This window comes from Chelon labrosus (assembly GCF_963514085.1).
Source record: "Chelon labrosus genome assembly, chromosome: 7".
Lineage (NCBI taxonomy): Eukaryota > Metazoa > Chordata > Actinopteri > Mugiliformes > Mugilidae > Chelon > Chelon labrosus.
Genome location: NC_140343.1, coordinates 9,829,028 through 9,846,052, shown reverse-complemented (window position 1 = coordinate 9,846,052; position 17,025 = coordinate 9,829,028). Strand labels below are relative to the sequence as shown.

General features: G+C 43.8%; 1 protein-coding gene across 2 annotated transcripts in view; it reads right to left on the bottom strand.

The window, feature by feature from the left end:
* The window catches only part of LOC311490965 (disks large homolog 4-like), a 103,392-nt gene that overhangs the window by 82,776 nt on the left and 3,591 nt on the right, over nt 1–17,025 (bottom strand). For both annotated transcript variants that reach the window (XM_084548767.1, XM_084548768.1), the window contains exons 3-4: nt 15,291–16,119; nt 14,946–15,042 (exon numbers count right to left, since the gene is read on the bottom strand). In XM_084548767.1, the coding sequence (XP_084404893.1) occupies nt 14,946–15,042; nt 15,291–16,119 (926 nt within the window). The remainder of the gene's footprint in view (nt 1–14,945; nt 15,043–15,290; nt 16,120–17,025) is intronic.

The following is a 17,025-nucleotide window of genomic DNA, read 5'->3' as shown; positions in this document are numbered from 1 at the left end:
TTGCCATTAGATGTGCTTTAAATGGTTCTGAGCATGATTTAAGTAGACTCAAATATGAAAATTAAAAAGCAGCTCAAGTATTGTCTCTATTCTTTCCATTCCACACTAAATACGCGGCCTCCTTCCATAAACTCCCTGACACAAGTCTGCAACTGTAGATAACCAACACCACTGTCTCTTTAAAATCTCCTACAGTCTGCACACATTAGGATACACTCACTTGTTACCCTCTTCAGCTATTCTTCTAGAGGACAAAGCCACGGCTCATAGTGTGTCTCACACTCGTGTTGACTCGTCCTCTCTCTCGCCAGAGCTCCACAGTTGTCTCTCGGCCTGCCTCTATATAACAGGCTGTCATGTTGAGGTGATCTAATAGGACAGAAGTGAAGTTCATACACTTTATTATGGCCTAGCCGCTGAACTGGACAACAGCATAACCCGAGCATGCACACATGCATCGTCCAGTGATCCTTCTGCATCGTCTTATATTACAGTACCGTGCATTGATTTCTCTCAGGCTCGATGTTTCTTTATTCAGCGATTAAAAGCTATAAATATTTCCCTTCTCTTCCTTTCTCTCTTCTCCGGATCAGGTCTGGCGTTTTTATTGTGCTATTTAGACAAGTTTATGACCTCATAATGAAGCAATTTATTTAGGTTAGCTGTGAGTTTAATGACTATCCAAAGACGCAGCACAGTGTACCAACAGTTCCTCCACATCAAAGGCTCTCGCTCCTTAAGCGCTCGGGCGGAACTTTAATATTTCATGTGTTGATTTTCCACTCAACAGTTTCAGAGTGCTTTGCAAGACGACAACTTCCAATTTTAGCTCGTTCTCTTAGCACCGGCGGACGTTATGCAATTAGTACTTGTGAGGGATACGGTGGGTTTGATTTAATAATGGGTTAAGGATGCCTAAGACCTGTCAGGGGTGGGAATCCTTAACATTCATAATAGAAGACGATCTACATTTACATCCACAGTTTGTCCTACCTGCCAACGCGCATGAGAGCTGCTGCACGTGCAACGCAGAGTTTCCCACCGTCCTACACTTCCTTGCAGTGTGGAGGGAAAAGCAATGCAAACACAAGAACTGGCAAACTCCCAAAGCCCCGGTTGGCTGACAACTTGGAGTCCTTTGCTGCTCGGCTAACATGCAAATACAAGCACAAATGACTGCACACGCAGTAAATATAGCCAGTTATCTGCTACTTCAACCTGTCAGGCAATGCACTGTCCTGGTCATAAATTATTTTGTGAGTACTGAGATTTAGGGATCAGTGTGACAAGTGTAACAATACATTCGGGAAATAACATCCGGCCTAGAATAAACAAAAAAGGACCAAAAAGGAAAATGCCACCTTCTTGATGTGACAGTAAACAATGGAGAAGTTGGACAGAAACGACTCAATATTACCTGCCCTTACGACAGCACAACAACAATCTAATCTAAAATCAATTTAATGGTTGCGCTTCTAATCTAAGATTAAACTATTCCGATTACTCAAAAATAATCCTGTCAAGCGAATATCTACTGAAAACAACGTCCCAAATGTACGTTGCCTTTTAGACTGCAGATAACTACAAGGAAATTAAAGATTTCACCTTGGGCTATGAGAACTTCTGACAGACGCTTTTCATTATTCTGTGTTATGTTAATGTGCAAACAGCTAGTAATAAATCACATAAATAAAAGACATATTAGTCAGTAATGAAAATTATCATTAGCTGCAGCCGCAGGGGAACAAAATAAGATTTCACTGCTGGTGATAGCTCATGCAAAAGAACAAAATTCACAGGTCAACAAATTTAACTCATCATTTGTATTTGGATATTGATATTTAACACTGAGGTGCATGTCTGTGTGTAAGACTTAAATAACTTTTAGCTGATGAATTTAAATTAACGAAGCATCAGATCACACAGCTGCAGCAGCAGCAGCGGGGCCTGCACTGAAGATGTTGCAGATAAACTGGCTCTAGAGTTTGCGATATGAAATCAGACAACAGAGCGCAAACCTGCTTCCTCTCCCGCGCTCTCCCTATCTATACCTCTCTAACACACACACACACACCACACACACACAAACATCAACTTCGCTCTCTCACACTCATTGCACTCATGCGCTCTCTCACTCTCCTGCTGGCTACAAACTCTCACCTTACTTTACCTCAAACCATGAGCTCCTTAATAAGCTTAGTCATTACATCTTCCCTTCTCTCTCTCTCTCTCTCTCTCTCTCTCTCTCTCTCTCAGCACATTGTGCCTTAGTCAGTGTCTCTCTCTCACTGTCCTTTACTTTAACTCTACCCCCCCTTGCATGTCTCTGTCATTCTGTCACACTAAGACAAACACAAGCAGACAAACCTACCTTGCATCCAAACATCAGAGATATGGTGTTGTTGGTGCATGCTACTTTGCAGTGGCACAACATGTGGCTAACGTTAGCTAGCTGGTCCCGCGCTAGGGGGGCATCCTAGCCTTCATACACACATTCCACACTCACACACTTTCATACATACACGCACACACACACACACATGCGCACGCACATGCACATGCATGTGTTCCATCAACCACGCTCCATCCTGTCCCACAATCCCCCACTCTGCCTGCCCCCCCTCCCCGCCCCCCTCCGCCTGGCTACGGTCCTCAGCTGTGGCAGGCCAGCGTCCTCTCCCTCACGCTCTTCATTGCTCTCATCATCATCATCATCATCATCACCATCTTCATCAGTGTAATCCTCATTGCTGGTCAGGATGCAGAGAGCAACATGGTCACTGTCTGCCCGTGTGTGTGTGTGTGTGTGTGTCAGAATGTGTTAGCACATGTGTGTGTGTTTTTAGTGTGTTGTTGCTGTCAGCATGTGTGGGTCAGTCTGTGTGTGTGTGTGTGTGCATGAATGAATGTGTGTATGTGTCAGTATGGATGTGGTCTCTCTTGTCCTCCTCTGCAGCAGCAGTCCCAGTCCTCTGTCTCCTCTCTGTCTATCTGTGTGAGTGTTTGCCTCCCTCGTTCTATCGCTACCCTTCTCTCTCTCACTCTTGCTTTCTTTCTATCTATGTCCCTCTCTCTCCCTCTCCCTCTCTCTCTCTCTCCCTGCCTTGCTCGCTCTCCCTCGGTTTGCTCCACTGCCTCTCTTGGCCCGCCTCTCAACAGCAAGATCAATGAGAGATAGAAGAGAAAGGAAGAGAAGAGCCCTAAACACAGAGGTAGAGGGAGAATTAAAACATTCTCTCTCTTTCCATCACCCTCTCTCTCTCGTGTCCCCCCGTCTCCTTCCCTCTTTTTACTTCTTGTACTTTCCTGCTGCAGTAATGCTCTGCCTCGCGTAGTCCTACACCGTATAACACAGTGAAGAGAAGGGGGAGCGAGGGAACAGTATTATACGGGCTAGTGAGGATTGAATTGACCAAATATAACAACATGGGGGGTGGAGAGACATAAAGAGTGAATGAGTGTGGCAGTTACATCACAGGTTATGATCTTTCCGAAAACACACACACACACACATGCAAACACACTATACAGGGGTGACTTGTTCAACTGACGTTTGGACACAGCACTGCCGTGGCACTTTGCCACTTAGTTGTTTTAAAACTACACGTGACCCTGAACCACATACAGAGTAAAAACCATCCGTGCATCCAGTAAACCAACAAAGTAGATTGTCCCATTCATGCTAGCTGAAATGTTGTAGATTCTCTCTGAGGCTTAAAGTCACATAAAAAAGTCCTGATCCAGTAACACTCTCCGGCACCAAACCACTCCAAGGCAAGTTAAAACACAGCGACACAGGACTTTCTGACGTTTTTAGAGCCATGTTCGTGATGCAAAGTGAAATAACACCGTGAATGAGGACATATTTGATTGCGGCAGCGGCTTTTCAGGCGCTGTCACGTTGAGGTCCCTCCGTGCTGGCACGAACAAACTCGCCACGCGAGTCAAATTAAAATGAATGTTACTGATAGGACATCTTTTATTTTTTGCAAACAGATTGTAATATTGAAATAGAGAAATGCACCAGATTTCATTTAGCGTACAAAACTGTTAATAAATAATCAGCTGAAACATGTATAAGTTTAAACCCTGACACCAAACAGTAATACGCTGTACGCAACATAAGCTGCTATATTAGCTATTTGGTAATTACAATAAATATTACGGCACATACTCCTATAAAATATATTAAACTCACATTGTGAGACAATATTATGGTTGGATATGTACTGTCCTCCAAAAGAAATCCCAGTTAAGTAAACTTAGCAGCAAGTTGGTTGCATATATCCCAAAAAGTCAAAGTGAGGCACAGTCTGTTTGTTTTGTCCGACCAACAGTTCAGTTTACTATTATATACGACAAAATAATTCTTACAGTTAAGAAGCTGAAACTAGGAGCTGACAAGCCAAAAGTACAAAAGAAATCACACAATTATCTCTTCCATTGATCAGCTAATCCTGTTAGCTGCAGCATTTTTGATTTGCGTGACTGTTGCGTTTGAAGGGAGACGAGGCCCGTGGGAGATTAAGGGCAGAGGAAGTCAAACAAGTCAGAGCGAACTCATGATCCGAGGCTCCCGAAGCTGACGGCTGGGCCATCTGGACCATCACACACACACACACGCAGAAACACGGACCCAAACACACACAGCAGTCTCTCTGCGGTCGTCTCTGCCTTCTCACCTCGACTCGAAAACAAACAGAGAGGGGAAGGCAGAGAGAGAGCAGAACAATGCGGCAGGGGGAGAAGCCGAGGGCGGACGAACGAACGGAGGGTGTAGTTTTGAGGCTAATGGAGGAAAATATCGCAAGCTGATGCCATTTTACAGGTTTACAGATAAAGCAATCAATCCACAATCAAGGATGACGCCTCCAGTCGTGGTTAAAGCTGGAAATCGGTAAATTGTTTCTCGGAGGTGCACAGATAAAAGACGAACAGATCCGAGCCTGCAGGAAGCAATTAAACGTAGAAGTTGATGCAGGTAGACAAGGCATATAAATAATCCAATGACATGAAAGGTTATTCCGGGTACAGCGGGGACTTCTTCCTTGGAAGGCGCATACACATGTAAAACTTCAATGTTCAATTTAAGGGAGCTTCATGAGAGGAAGGACGTGATCATTTCTTGGTATGCTCGCATATATTACCGACTGCTCGGGTGTAATTTTGTCATCTATATTATTATTTATACATTTCAAAGTATAACTTCACCTAAAAACTGAAGTAAACTACTCTTTTCTATCCTCTGAAAGAAGCACTGATTGTGTGGCAGTGAGATTTCCTCAGGAGCAATAAATGTGAAAGTGCTTTTCAAAGTGGATCCAGTTACAACTATGAAATATTACTTTATGAGTGAATAAGCACTATACGATTATGTATTATTTCTGAATTAACTAACTCCTCTCATGTGTTTCTGTCTCGGCTTTTATACAGGAAGCTCAACTTTGGAGTCCTACAGAATAAACCGGCGAGTTTAAAAAGTCTCGGCTCTCTGTGATAAGCTAGCTGTACAGTGAGCCCCTGTGTGTTTGGCACAGAGCATATGGAGATCCTGCCGACACACACATGCAAACGCACACATGCATTCATACATCTGGAATAGCCGCGGGCTATTCTGGATTGCACGGTCCACAAAATATAATGCGGATATAAATATAGCATCACATGATAGGAAGAAACAATCACAGAATGGAAAGGAGGGAAGGAAAAAAGGACGAGGAAGGAAGAAAAAGAAAAGAAAGGAATGAATTACAAATGGGTAGAGAGAGAGGTAGAGAGAGACAGAGAGGGGGAGGAAGGAGAGGATGCTACCTCATGAGCCTAGCAGGCATGCACTACATGTTAACATTAGTAGGTCAGCCAGCACAGAAATAACTACGCTGCGCGTATGTGTGTGCGGTAACCTCAAACACTCCCTAGCAGCCAGTGGTGGTGGATTCTCCATTCTACACGCTGACCAATTAAGAAAAAATAAAAAAATAAAATAAAAAGACTCAATACATCAACATTTTTAAAAACCGGCACGTGATCGGCTTTTACCAGCTGTGTGTTCAGTTTCCACATGAGTGAATTTTCTTCCGTTCGTATCTCTCATCTCGACTCTCTGAGATGATGTGTGAGGGCGAAGTGTCTGCAGCTGAGACGAATATTAACTGTGCAGCAGAAAGATATGTTTTATTATTAAAGATTAGTGTCAAGTGCAGTTAAATAGAAAACGTGTCAAGTCACTGACGAACACCAATTTAAGACCTCACCATATTAAAGTGTTTATCATACTGTGTGTACAGTGCCACCATGTGGCGAAACACGGGCACTGTAGGAAGGGGAGAAAAAAGCCTGAGACTACTGTAAACCTGGAATTAAATAAGGTTTTAGTGATATTAAAAACATAATTCATCTTTTGTGACCGCTTGTCCTGTGAAGGGTCGCGGTGGGGCCGGAGCCTATCCCAACTGTCATCAGGCAAGAGTCAGAGAACACCCTGGACAGGTCGCCAGTCTGTCACAGGGCTAATGAGCATGTCTTTTGATGGTGGGAGGAAGCCAGAGTACCCAGAGTGAAGCCACACAGACACAGGGAGAACATGCAAACTCCACACAAAAAAGGCTCCAGTCGGCCTGGATTCAAACCCGAAACCTTCTTGCTGTGAGGCATCAGTGCTAACCACAACGCCACTGTGCCGACACAAATCAAATATTTAATATTTTTCATTTTTTTTTGGTTTGACCGTGTTTGTCATCAGATCTCCTTGAGTTGCATCCTTGACTTGAAGCAGCACTCAGTTGCTGCGCCCCTACTTACGTTTAAATTAATCAACCTGCAACCACTGTTCATTTGTTATAAATAGGACTGAACCTAAAGTTTCCAGCAGAACATCGCTGACTAAGTAATCGTGTTATAGTAAGAAACACGCATGCATCAGAACTAAGTGTCAGAAAGTGTTATTCTAAGTCGAAGAAGTTGCTTTCTCAGAATAAACTTGTGCCTATACTAAAGCTTTGTGGAAACTGGATCAGTTGTATGAGCACGGCATCAGAAGATCAACACATCAAGTCATAAGAGAAAGTTAATAGATAAATGCAAAAGTTTCAATAAAGAGCTTGAGATTCCAAAAGATAGTTGCTAGAGTAGAGTCTCAGAGTCCGTGTAGTGTCTATAAGCTACTTCTCAGGAGGGGAAACCTAAGACATACTAGCCTTTCACAGGAGAGAGAATGATACTGTATTGTCCAATATTTTTTTGAGTTTGTACTTTTTTCTGTTGTTATGTTGTGACTTTGAGTTTTGGATTTTCTTCAGTTTGGGTTTCGATGCATCTTCTTCCAGTTTTACTTTGAAAAGATTCTTGCCCCTGTGCCCCTCTGTTGGTTTTATTCTGTTAGTGTTTGCTCCCTCTTTGTCTTGTTACCATCAGCCTCTCCCCTTTGGCCTTTGTCAGTAATCTATGAGTCTGTTTCCTTGCCTGTGTTCCCTTTGCTGGTCCTAGTTGGCATTTCATAGTGCTCTCCTGGTTCTTTGTGTTTTTGGAATACTGTTGTTGGCCCATCATCACAGTGCCTTTTGATATCATTCTAGTAAGTTTTCATTAAAGTTCCCATTCTGCATCCTCATTCTGTCGTATTCCTCCTGCGTCTTGCATTTATGTCCTCCCCTTGTCCTGCTACACTTGACAGGAGAGAGAACAAAGGAGCGCAACAAGTGCAGCTCAAATATTCAAGCCTGGAGTTGGACACATAAAACCAACTCCCTGACCCAGGAGAAGCAGCACTCCTTCCTTCAGAGACACGCTACAACTTCTGCTTTGTATCTCTGTGGATTTCTACTGCAGCAGGATGTCGAGACCAATAACACACCGCAGAGTTTTGAAGAACAACAAGGAACGTGATGTGGTGGCTGTCACAGTCACCAGACCTCAACCCTACTGAACATTTGAGTCAAACACTCTCAACATCACAAGCTCTTGGAAAATTTTCAGGTCGTGCTGGGATAAATGTAGATCAGGTTTTGCGGTTAAAGTGAAAATAACTTCAATATAGAAAAAAAGGGAAGATTTAAGGATATTATTCAGAGATTAAAACTTGTCACACAAATCTGATAAATTCAAGATAATTGTATAAGTTGCTGCCTACATAGAGGGAAAATGTCTATGTGATCTATGTTTACAGTATGAATGAAAATCCTGCAGATGCAGTATGTATAGCAACAGAATTAATACAGAGGAAACCCCTCGCTCTGGATGTTTCATCATGATTTAATTAAATGAAATGGAGCAGGGTTACAGGACTAATTAGAGACACTTTACGGATGTAAATATATACGTCCAAACATTATCTTTAAGAAATCAACTTTCCATCTCCACCGATCATATCTTAAACTGCAGCTCTTGCATTTAGACAGCTTGCAGTAATATCCACCTCTACAAGCAGCAAAAGAACAACATTTATTTATTTTTTTTTTTACTGATGTGGGACGACCCTGACCCGCTCCCTGAACCGACAGTCACGTGTTCGTGAATCCGTTCCCGCTCCTGAAAAACTGACGATGACTAAACTAAATTAAAATCAACTCCCGTTTCCTGCCTCGTAGTCTTGTGCGTGTGTCTGAGATTAGTCATCTTCTTAATGGGATTAGCTGCTCTGGCTGTCCCTGTGCGTGACATTGTCTGAACAATTCACGACGATAGCTTACTAGGGTTTCAGCTACACCAGGACAATAGACTGATGGAAAATAAATAAATATATAAATAAATAACAAATGCTGCAAAGTTACCCGCTCAGTTAACAGACCACTGAATACAAATAACTACTTCCACTACGCTTTTTCCTGAGGCTTTCAGATGGGAGGTTTATTTTTTAAGAGACTGGACAATCTCCAGAGTTCCTGGTAAGTTCCTGGTGGCCACATGTTCTTGGCTGATTGAGACTCAGTTTCCGGCGCTAAAAGGTGAGCTGGCTGTTGCCCATGAATGGCTTCCGGATTTGATTATATCTGGACTGAGAAACAGCGAAAGCTACAGCACTTCCAGGTACTACACCTTTAGATAAGTGGCCAGTATTCAGGTGTATAAGTGTACTTAGTGTTCTTTAGTAATTCAGTGAACCTTAGTTGACTTGTTAGCCTGTGAAGATTGGAGCAGAAGTAATTGGACGGCATGGCCTCGACCGGGATTGAAGCAGGGGCGAGCGGCCGTCATTAAAGCCATAGACTCAAGGTCTAATTCCTCTTAATTCATCAGCTCCCCTCAGTTGCCTTCTGGCCTCTGTGCTTACTTGCACCCTTTATACGGATTAACATACGGTGCTGAAGTGAACTTTACGTGAGACAAATTAGAAAAGAGGATGATACTTGCTAAAAGGCAAAGAAATAAAAGTAAAACTGAGGATCAGAGGACACTGCCTACGGTATGTACACATTCAAACACTATGTAAACCCACACTTTTGTTGGATTCAAAGCAACTGTAGCTGTGCATGTGGAAAAACGTGATAAAAACAATATAAAATGTATTTAAAATAAAATAATATACGTTACATTGATTGTGGCGTGGCAGCGGTCCATTTTCGTGCTGGTCCAGTAGCTATACTACAGACAGTGCAATCCTGAGACCTGCACGCTTAGTCCGGCTCTTTATAACAAAGTGTGGCTCATAGAGAGCCAGGAAGGTCTTTGCCTGAAGGGGTTAACAAAGTGACAGCAGTCCTACATCGCTGTGTTAGTCCTGCTGCAGATGCCACTCGCTCTTAAATAAATTTCTTACAGCTGCTCGGGATGTTCTCTCCCTCTTCTTCTCTGCGCTCATTCCTTCTCCATTGATTAAGTTGTCAGCAGTGACCCCTCCTCACAGTTACATAAAAGTGACAGCTGGAGAGTTGAGCAAACGGATGGATCGGTGGAATGATGCAGTGTGGAGTTTGCAAGGGGGGGAAAAAAAAACGTCCCGCCAAAGCTCCGGCATGCAATGAAAGCATGTCCTCATGCAGTCGCAGATTTACTCTCCCTCCCTCTCCCCCTATCTCTTTGTCTTTTGTGCGTCTCTCTATATTTTTTTCCCCCTTCTCTTTACTCCTCTTTGTCCATCCTAAAATAGCCCCACCTCTGTAAAGTCTATTAGCAGCCTTAGGTAAGCCTCTTAAGAGAGACTCCTGCTCTCTTCATGCACAGGAGAGGCCAGACACCAAACAACAATCGCACACAGATAAAGCCAGGGTAGGATTTAAGACTGGATAGAGAGGAAAAGAGGATTGGGCAAAACAGGTGAGTGCTGACAAAGAGTTAATGACATAGTATGAGTATTCTGATAAGGTACATTTTTGGTGACTGTGATTTGATGAGGAAAAGAGGAACAGAAAACGCTTTGAACACAAGAGATCTTGTAGGTTTTGTTTTGCATCTATAAAGTGTCTCGGCGTGATCATTTCCACTTTACCACAGTCACTAGAGCAAGCATTGCTGTTTTTACATGAACTAGTATTTAATTGGCCCAACTGACTGGCCTGTGCTTTCTTCTAGGAAGCATGCCTGCGGCGTTTTACGTTATTTATAAGGAAATTAATCTAACAGGATGAGAGAGGCTGTACTGAAACATTGCCACGCTGTAATCTAGCAGTCTTGAGATTAGGTAACACCCTCTGTTTTTTAATCTCAAGGAACACCCTCGCTTTTTTTCAATCCATTATCTTAATGAGATCAGCGAGATTAACCAAATGAATGTGAGATGGGCCCCCCGCTGGCTGTTGTGCGCTATATCTGCCAAATCTAAAGGTTTAATCTGACATTTCCTTGGAAACTCTGGGTATGACAGGCGGTTCTGAAAAGGTTATTCAAACTGGGGACGGTTTGGTTCTCTTTCTGGTCTCAAAAAGAGAAGCCTTGTGCATGACAAGCTGTTCAAGCTATTGATTTGATATAAACATGCTCATGAATAATTAAGAGATCGTCTTGCAAAGTCAGCAGGTTGACCTTGAGGTCATCATGTTAAAAGGTTTTAGTTGGGATTTGCTGTTACAGAAAAAATTTAATTAAAATAATAAAATTACCTGCTCAGACCAAACCCACACTACACCTGGTCCAAACCCACACTAGACCTGCAAGGCATGCCTTCTCATCCACTCTGGGAGTCTGTCCCTGATATTTTCCTATTTTCTCAGATTCATTTTCAGCATCCCACCTGCTCCTCTTGTTGGAGCAGCTTCAGGACATGTACTAGCAGTGGTGAGACACAACCAACGGAAGCAAGAGGAGAGCTAGACAAGGAACTTAGCAGGATATACACTGATCACCCACAACATTAAAACCACTGACAGCAGAAGTGAATAACATTGACCATCATGTGACAATACAATGTTCTGCTGGGAAACTTTTGGACCTGGCATTCATGTGGATTTTACTTAGACATGTAGCACCCACCTAGACCAGACCAGGCAGTCCCGCCTGACACAGACACACACACAAAAATAGTTTAGGAACAACAAAAAAAAAAAAAAAAAAAACATGAAGAACAGCACAAGGTGTTGACCTGGCCTCCACATTGACTAGATGCCAAACTTAAGATCAAGTATCTATCTAGTCCGTTCTCTAAAATGACTGTAAATCTGTCACCAGTCCTTCTATCATCTTCCCCTCTACCTTGCTGTGCCAGAATCTTCATCAGAGGTCTCACTGTCCACCTGCTAACTGTTGTTCCACCAACACCAGAGACTCTCATCTAGATGGATCTTTCCTTATTGAACTGCTTTTTATCAATAAAGGTTTGAATGAATCAATGAATGAAACCCTTTCCTCTGTGAAGGCTGTGTCTGACAATCATTCTAACTTTACAAAACAAAAATCAGAGAAGCTTTTACTTGTCAGCTGGTGAGAAAGGTGAGAAAGCGTGCAGAATTGAAACGTCTGTCACAATTTGGCTGCACAAACTAAAACAATACCATAAATTCCTTTGAGGTACGGCTGCTCCAAGAACACCCTGGTCTTGGCATCCGCCGGTGCAGCCGCTTTTAAGTGGGCCATGCATTTCTGAGGCACGCGCATATGTGCATAATATATGCGTTTAACTTTGCCAGCCTCGTTTCTTCAGCCAAGTTTTCTCTCCCGCCTTTGAGACTAGTCAGTCATTCAGTCAACCGGCGCATCAGCCGTCTACCTACAATAAACAGTCATAAAGTCGGTTTTTAGAAGTGTGTGTCCTATCAACCCAGTTTCCTGTCTCTCTGGGTGTCACATGTTGTCAGACCAACAGATGAGCGGCAGAGCTCGGCATTCCCATTAGAGTCGCCTCACCAGCACAGGCTGTTCCTCAAAGATACCACCTTGTAGTGTGTGCATTCACAAATTATTATTAGGAAGCCATCTGTACAATGAGCAACCTGTCCACGATGTCATCATTGTGAGCTGGTGGTTTCTTATGTTTTACTAAACCGGCTGTACACTGTGAAATGCTTCAGCTGGATGTGAAAGTGGGATCTGCAGATCTCAGACAAAATTTCCATTAAAGTCATGCCATTTTGAATAAAAAGAATTAAAAAGATCATGTGTGGAACATTAAGCTCTTAGCGCATAATTCACACACTGTGCAAAACTTGCTTTAATGATTCATAAATGCCACTGATCACAAAATCAGAGGCTTATCAGAGGCTGACACACCCAATTCTCTTGTGTCTCACCTTGGTAGTGAGGATGCAGATGCAGTCCATCCTCGCCAGTCCGACCGGCAAACTTTCACCATAACATCTCCCAGCTGCAACTTTCCCGTTCCCCCACTCAGACGCTTGTTGCCGTTAGCGGCATCCTCCCGCCGTCTCTGCCTCCTCCTTTTCTCTCATCCCTCGATCTCTCTCTCCTCCTTTTCTCCTGTCATCTCCACCTGTCCTTTCATCCGAGAAACCCAGAAAAAGGACTTCTCCGCTAAAATAGAGGCCGGCTCGGAAACATGGCAGCCGTCCCGGTGCACCTCCGCCCGCCCTCTTGTTTTCCAGCTGCTGTCTCCGTTTTATGGCAGCTGGTTGCCACATTTTGACCTCGAAGAGTGCATGGCTCAGAATATATATCGGCCCACGCGCGGAGCTCGGCGCACGAGAAATAAAAATAAAATACGGGCAAACATCTAGAGACAGGCACAGAAACGCGTACACATGGATGCACAGGCAAACACTCACGCAGACGGACGTGTGTACGCAGACAGAAGCACACACACAAATTCTTATACTACACACACACACACACCACTCTCTGCTGTTTTATCAGGTCAGGTCTCTGTTTGGCAGGAGTGGGGGGGTTACACTGAGTGAACAGTAGCAGCGGTATAGCAATAGATGCTCTACTTTCAACTTTAACTACGTGTATGAGTGAAGTTTGCTCCGTTTGCAGCCTGAAGGTTTAAACAGAGATGGGATTTCACTCAGTTAGGCTTTTTCGGTTACTACGGCATGTTGTAAAAATAGTCCTGTGGAGCAGAGAAGGGTCGGGAAATAGTGACAAACCCATGTCTGACAACAACATCTCTAGCTCAACACAAAAACACGCATACGCACAATGTTCTGCTCTACTTCTGTCCAGTTTCTGGCTCTGCACACATTGCTGGTTCTCTCCTGATGCTCTCTGATGCCAGCAGAAGGTTGTCAGTCTGTTAGCACTAGGCTGTGCTATTGAGACTCATTATTGGATCTCAATTTCTCCTCAAGCCAGTAATAATAATCCTATCCAGATATCAGTAATTGGTGTTTTGGCCACTTAAAAACCTACAAATACAGATTTCCCCTTTTAATTATTTTGGAAAATTACAACCCAGTTTCCACTAGATTATAGGACAAATGTGGCCCGATGCTCGCACAGCAATGAAAAGAAAATGACTCTGGCAAAAAGAAAACACATCGATACCGGCACGATTTCCTGAGGTGTGTTCTATCAGCAGCAAATCAAAGCAACTCCGTGTTACAGTCAGTGTAAGCCTGTGGCCAAACAACCCAAACCGCACAGAAAAGCATTCAATCCCTATCAATGAGATAAAGACAAGTCATTCTGCTGACTCTGCTGCACACTGAAACCACCCGTCGTATTATGTAATGCAACGTAAGACGGCGTTCAAACAGCCACGCTGCCAAGACAACCAGTTCACCTAATTCTGCCTCCTCCATGTTCTGGTTCAAGAGGCGATATTTGTAAAAACTTGCTTCCTCTCTATCACATTGCGTGAGGAATGAGTGATATGTGAAATGTAATCACATTCTGTATCACTAATTATGATAAAGGTTTGACTTTTGACCCCATGAAACCTCATAATGAGTGACTGCTGTGTATTGGTATTTGCAAGGTTTACTGCCCTCATGTTTATATTCACAATGTTGACACCAAAAGATGAAATGGAAACACACAGAGAGCAGAAGCCATGATGCAACGCAGAGAAAGAATAACGTTTGGAGATAAAACTAGGATTATTGTCTGCCGGGTGGATCCCCACTAGGCTTACAATTTCAGTGCCTTCCCCTATGACGCTCGGTATGTATTGAGAGGTCGCTGTGACTTTGACCTTTGACCTCTGACCACCACATTCTTATTACTTCATCCTGGATTCCAAGTCAGTGTTTGTGCCAAATTTGAAGAAATTCCTTCAAAGTCTTCCCTATATAGATACTGCCGTCCCAGAATAGGACAGAGAACCCAAAAACATCACGCTGCAACACAGCTGTCGCATAAAAACCGCAATACTTATCAACCTGAAGCTATAAAGACCATTAAACCAACTAAAAAAAACAACATTTCTAACAAAATTAACAAACAGACACGCTCCTCTCTTTTCTAGACTTTTGCAACCCCGCTGGTACTCAAGGTTGCTGCCCGACGATTGCTATGGACCACCTTCGGAGAGGATCTGTATCTCACTCTGCTATCAGCTGCAGAGAGATTTGCTGTGGGTTTCCTCAGGCGCTAACACAAAACAACAAGTGATGTCTTACCTTGTTGGGGGTCAGCGGGCTTACAGCTGGCCTGGAGTGGACTGGACCACGGCTGGGGCTGGTGGGGGTGACTTTTCCTGGCCCGGGGCTGGTTGGACTGGGAACATAGATCAGAGAGGGAGGGAGGGTGTCTGGAGGTGAACTCTGAAAACTGACAGTTATTGTTCTTGTCTATACCTGCATCCTCAAAAATCCTAATGCAGTGTTGTATTATATCTTTTATTTTATCAATGTCATGCATTTATATTTTCATTATTCAAAGCATTGGATTTAATACATCTGCATCTTTTCAGCTGATTCCTGCAAACTTCCAGAGTTAATTTATAAGTTGGACTGCAGGCATACCTCAGATGTGGTCCTTTGTTAAGCTGCGCAGGAGGACTTGTGGGACTGTTGAAAGTAAATTTTCCTTGGCTGGGGCTCGTTGGACTGGAGGTGACTTTGCCCAGACCTGGCTCTTGATTGTTTGTAAGCGCTTTAGAGATTATGGTGGCGTCTGTGACTCTGCTGAAGCCTGGGCTGGTGGTGGGAGTGGTGCTGGTGGGGGTAAGTTTGTCGGAGGCGGTTGGAGACACAAGGCCCTGGATGGTGCTGGAGACGAGGGCAGTGACAGTCGCCAGGTTGAGGTCCGGAGAGGCTGAGATACTTTGTGCACTGGTGTAACTTTCTGAAGAGGCCACGGAGCTGGTGGCAGTAAGCTGCGGCTTTGTTCCATTCAGTGATGTTTTTACGGAGCCTGTGGGGGTTATCGTACTATTTGGCGTGACCGGGGTAGAAGTAGGAGCATTGGGAGAAGAGGGTTTAGAAGTATCTGCCGCAAGTGGCTTGGACCCTCCGGTTTGAACAGGAGGAAGAGGAGCACGGTACTTGAGTTTAGCTGGCTGTGACTGAGTTGTGCCGGACGTTGTTGAAGGGGAAGACGGCTTTGCTGCTGGCGTTTCGGACGGGACTGGAGGGGCAGGGGCCTTTATTGAGCTGGGTTTGGGCGTCAGTCGTTTGGGTTTGGCTTGTCCACCACAAGTCTGGGGGGTCAGGGGATCTGAGGACGGCTGTGGCTGAGCTGAGGGTTCTGCACACATGTCACAGGAGGCAGGGAGCTTCCACGGCCCGCTTGTCTGGTCCACAGAACACTTGCTGTCTGCAAGGATGGTCAACTCATAGTACTCCTGTATATCTGTAGAGGAAGGGACAGATTAGGGTCATGATGAAAAAATTAATGATTGAGTACAAGTGCATAAATAAAAATAAACAAACAAGAATTTTGGATCGTAAAAATAATTCCAAGCTGGTTACAAAAAGTCCTTATTTTTCTGAATAGAAAAACTATATGAAACTTAGACAGTACACTGACGACCCCTAGTGGCAGCATAAGAACACTGCACCACAGTTACTATAAAACAGTCGCTCCTGGAGTATCCAATCCTTGGCTTCCTCACTTAAAAAGGGAGTAGTTCCCCTTTTAAGAAGTGAGCGCCAAGCGTGTCAGAGCAACTGTTATGATCAGAGGTTTCACTTCCCTCTCCCTGCATAAAGAACTGTCAGGCTCTAAATCATGCACATGTCCGTGAACTCAGTCTGCAGATAAGTTTGGTGTCAATAAAGACACAATAAAGAGTTATAAAAAAAAGAGAGAGGTGCCAATAGCGGGAAAAGAAAAGGAGAAGAGTCAATAAATGCCAGCGACAGAGAGACACACCCGTGGATATCTAACATATTAAATGACACGTAAGGTGATTTCATAAGGATCAATAAAAGGAAACTGCATATCCAATATAACAGCTCTGTTTAAAGGTCAAAGTTTAAAACGGGAACTTGTGCTCGTGTTTTGTGAGCAGCAGCATGCACATACACACAACACAGTGCAAGAAGTGTTTCATCAGCAGTTAAAGGTGTGGGCGGGGCATAAGACATGAGGGACCAGAACCTGTTTGACATCAGCCACATCAAACACGCCGGTGTTTTTCCTTCAAGAAGCGAGAGTTAACCACAAGAAAGCACGGCGTGTTGGAGCTGTTAACTCTTTAAAACTATGCACATTCTCAAGATGTGGGACTGCTTTCCACAAAGAGCTCTGTGTTCT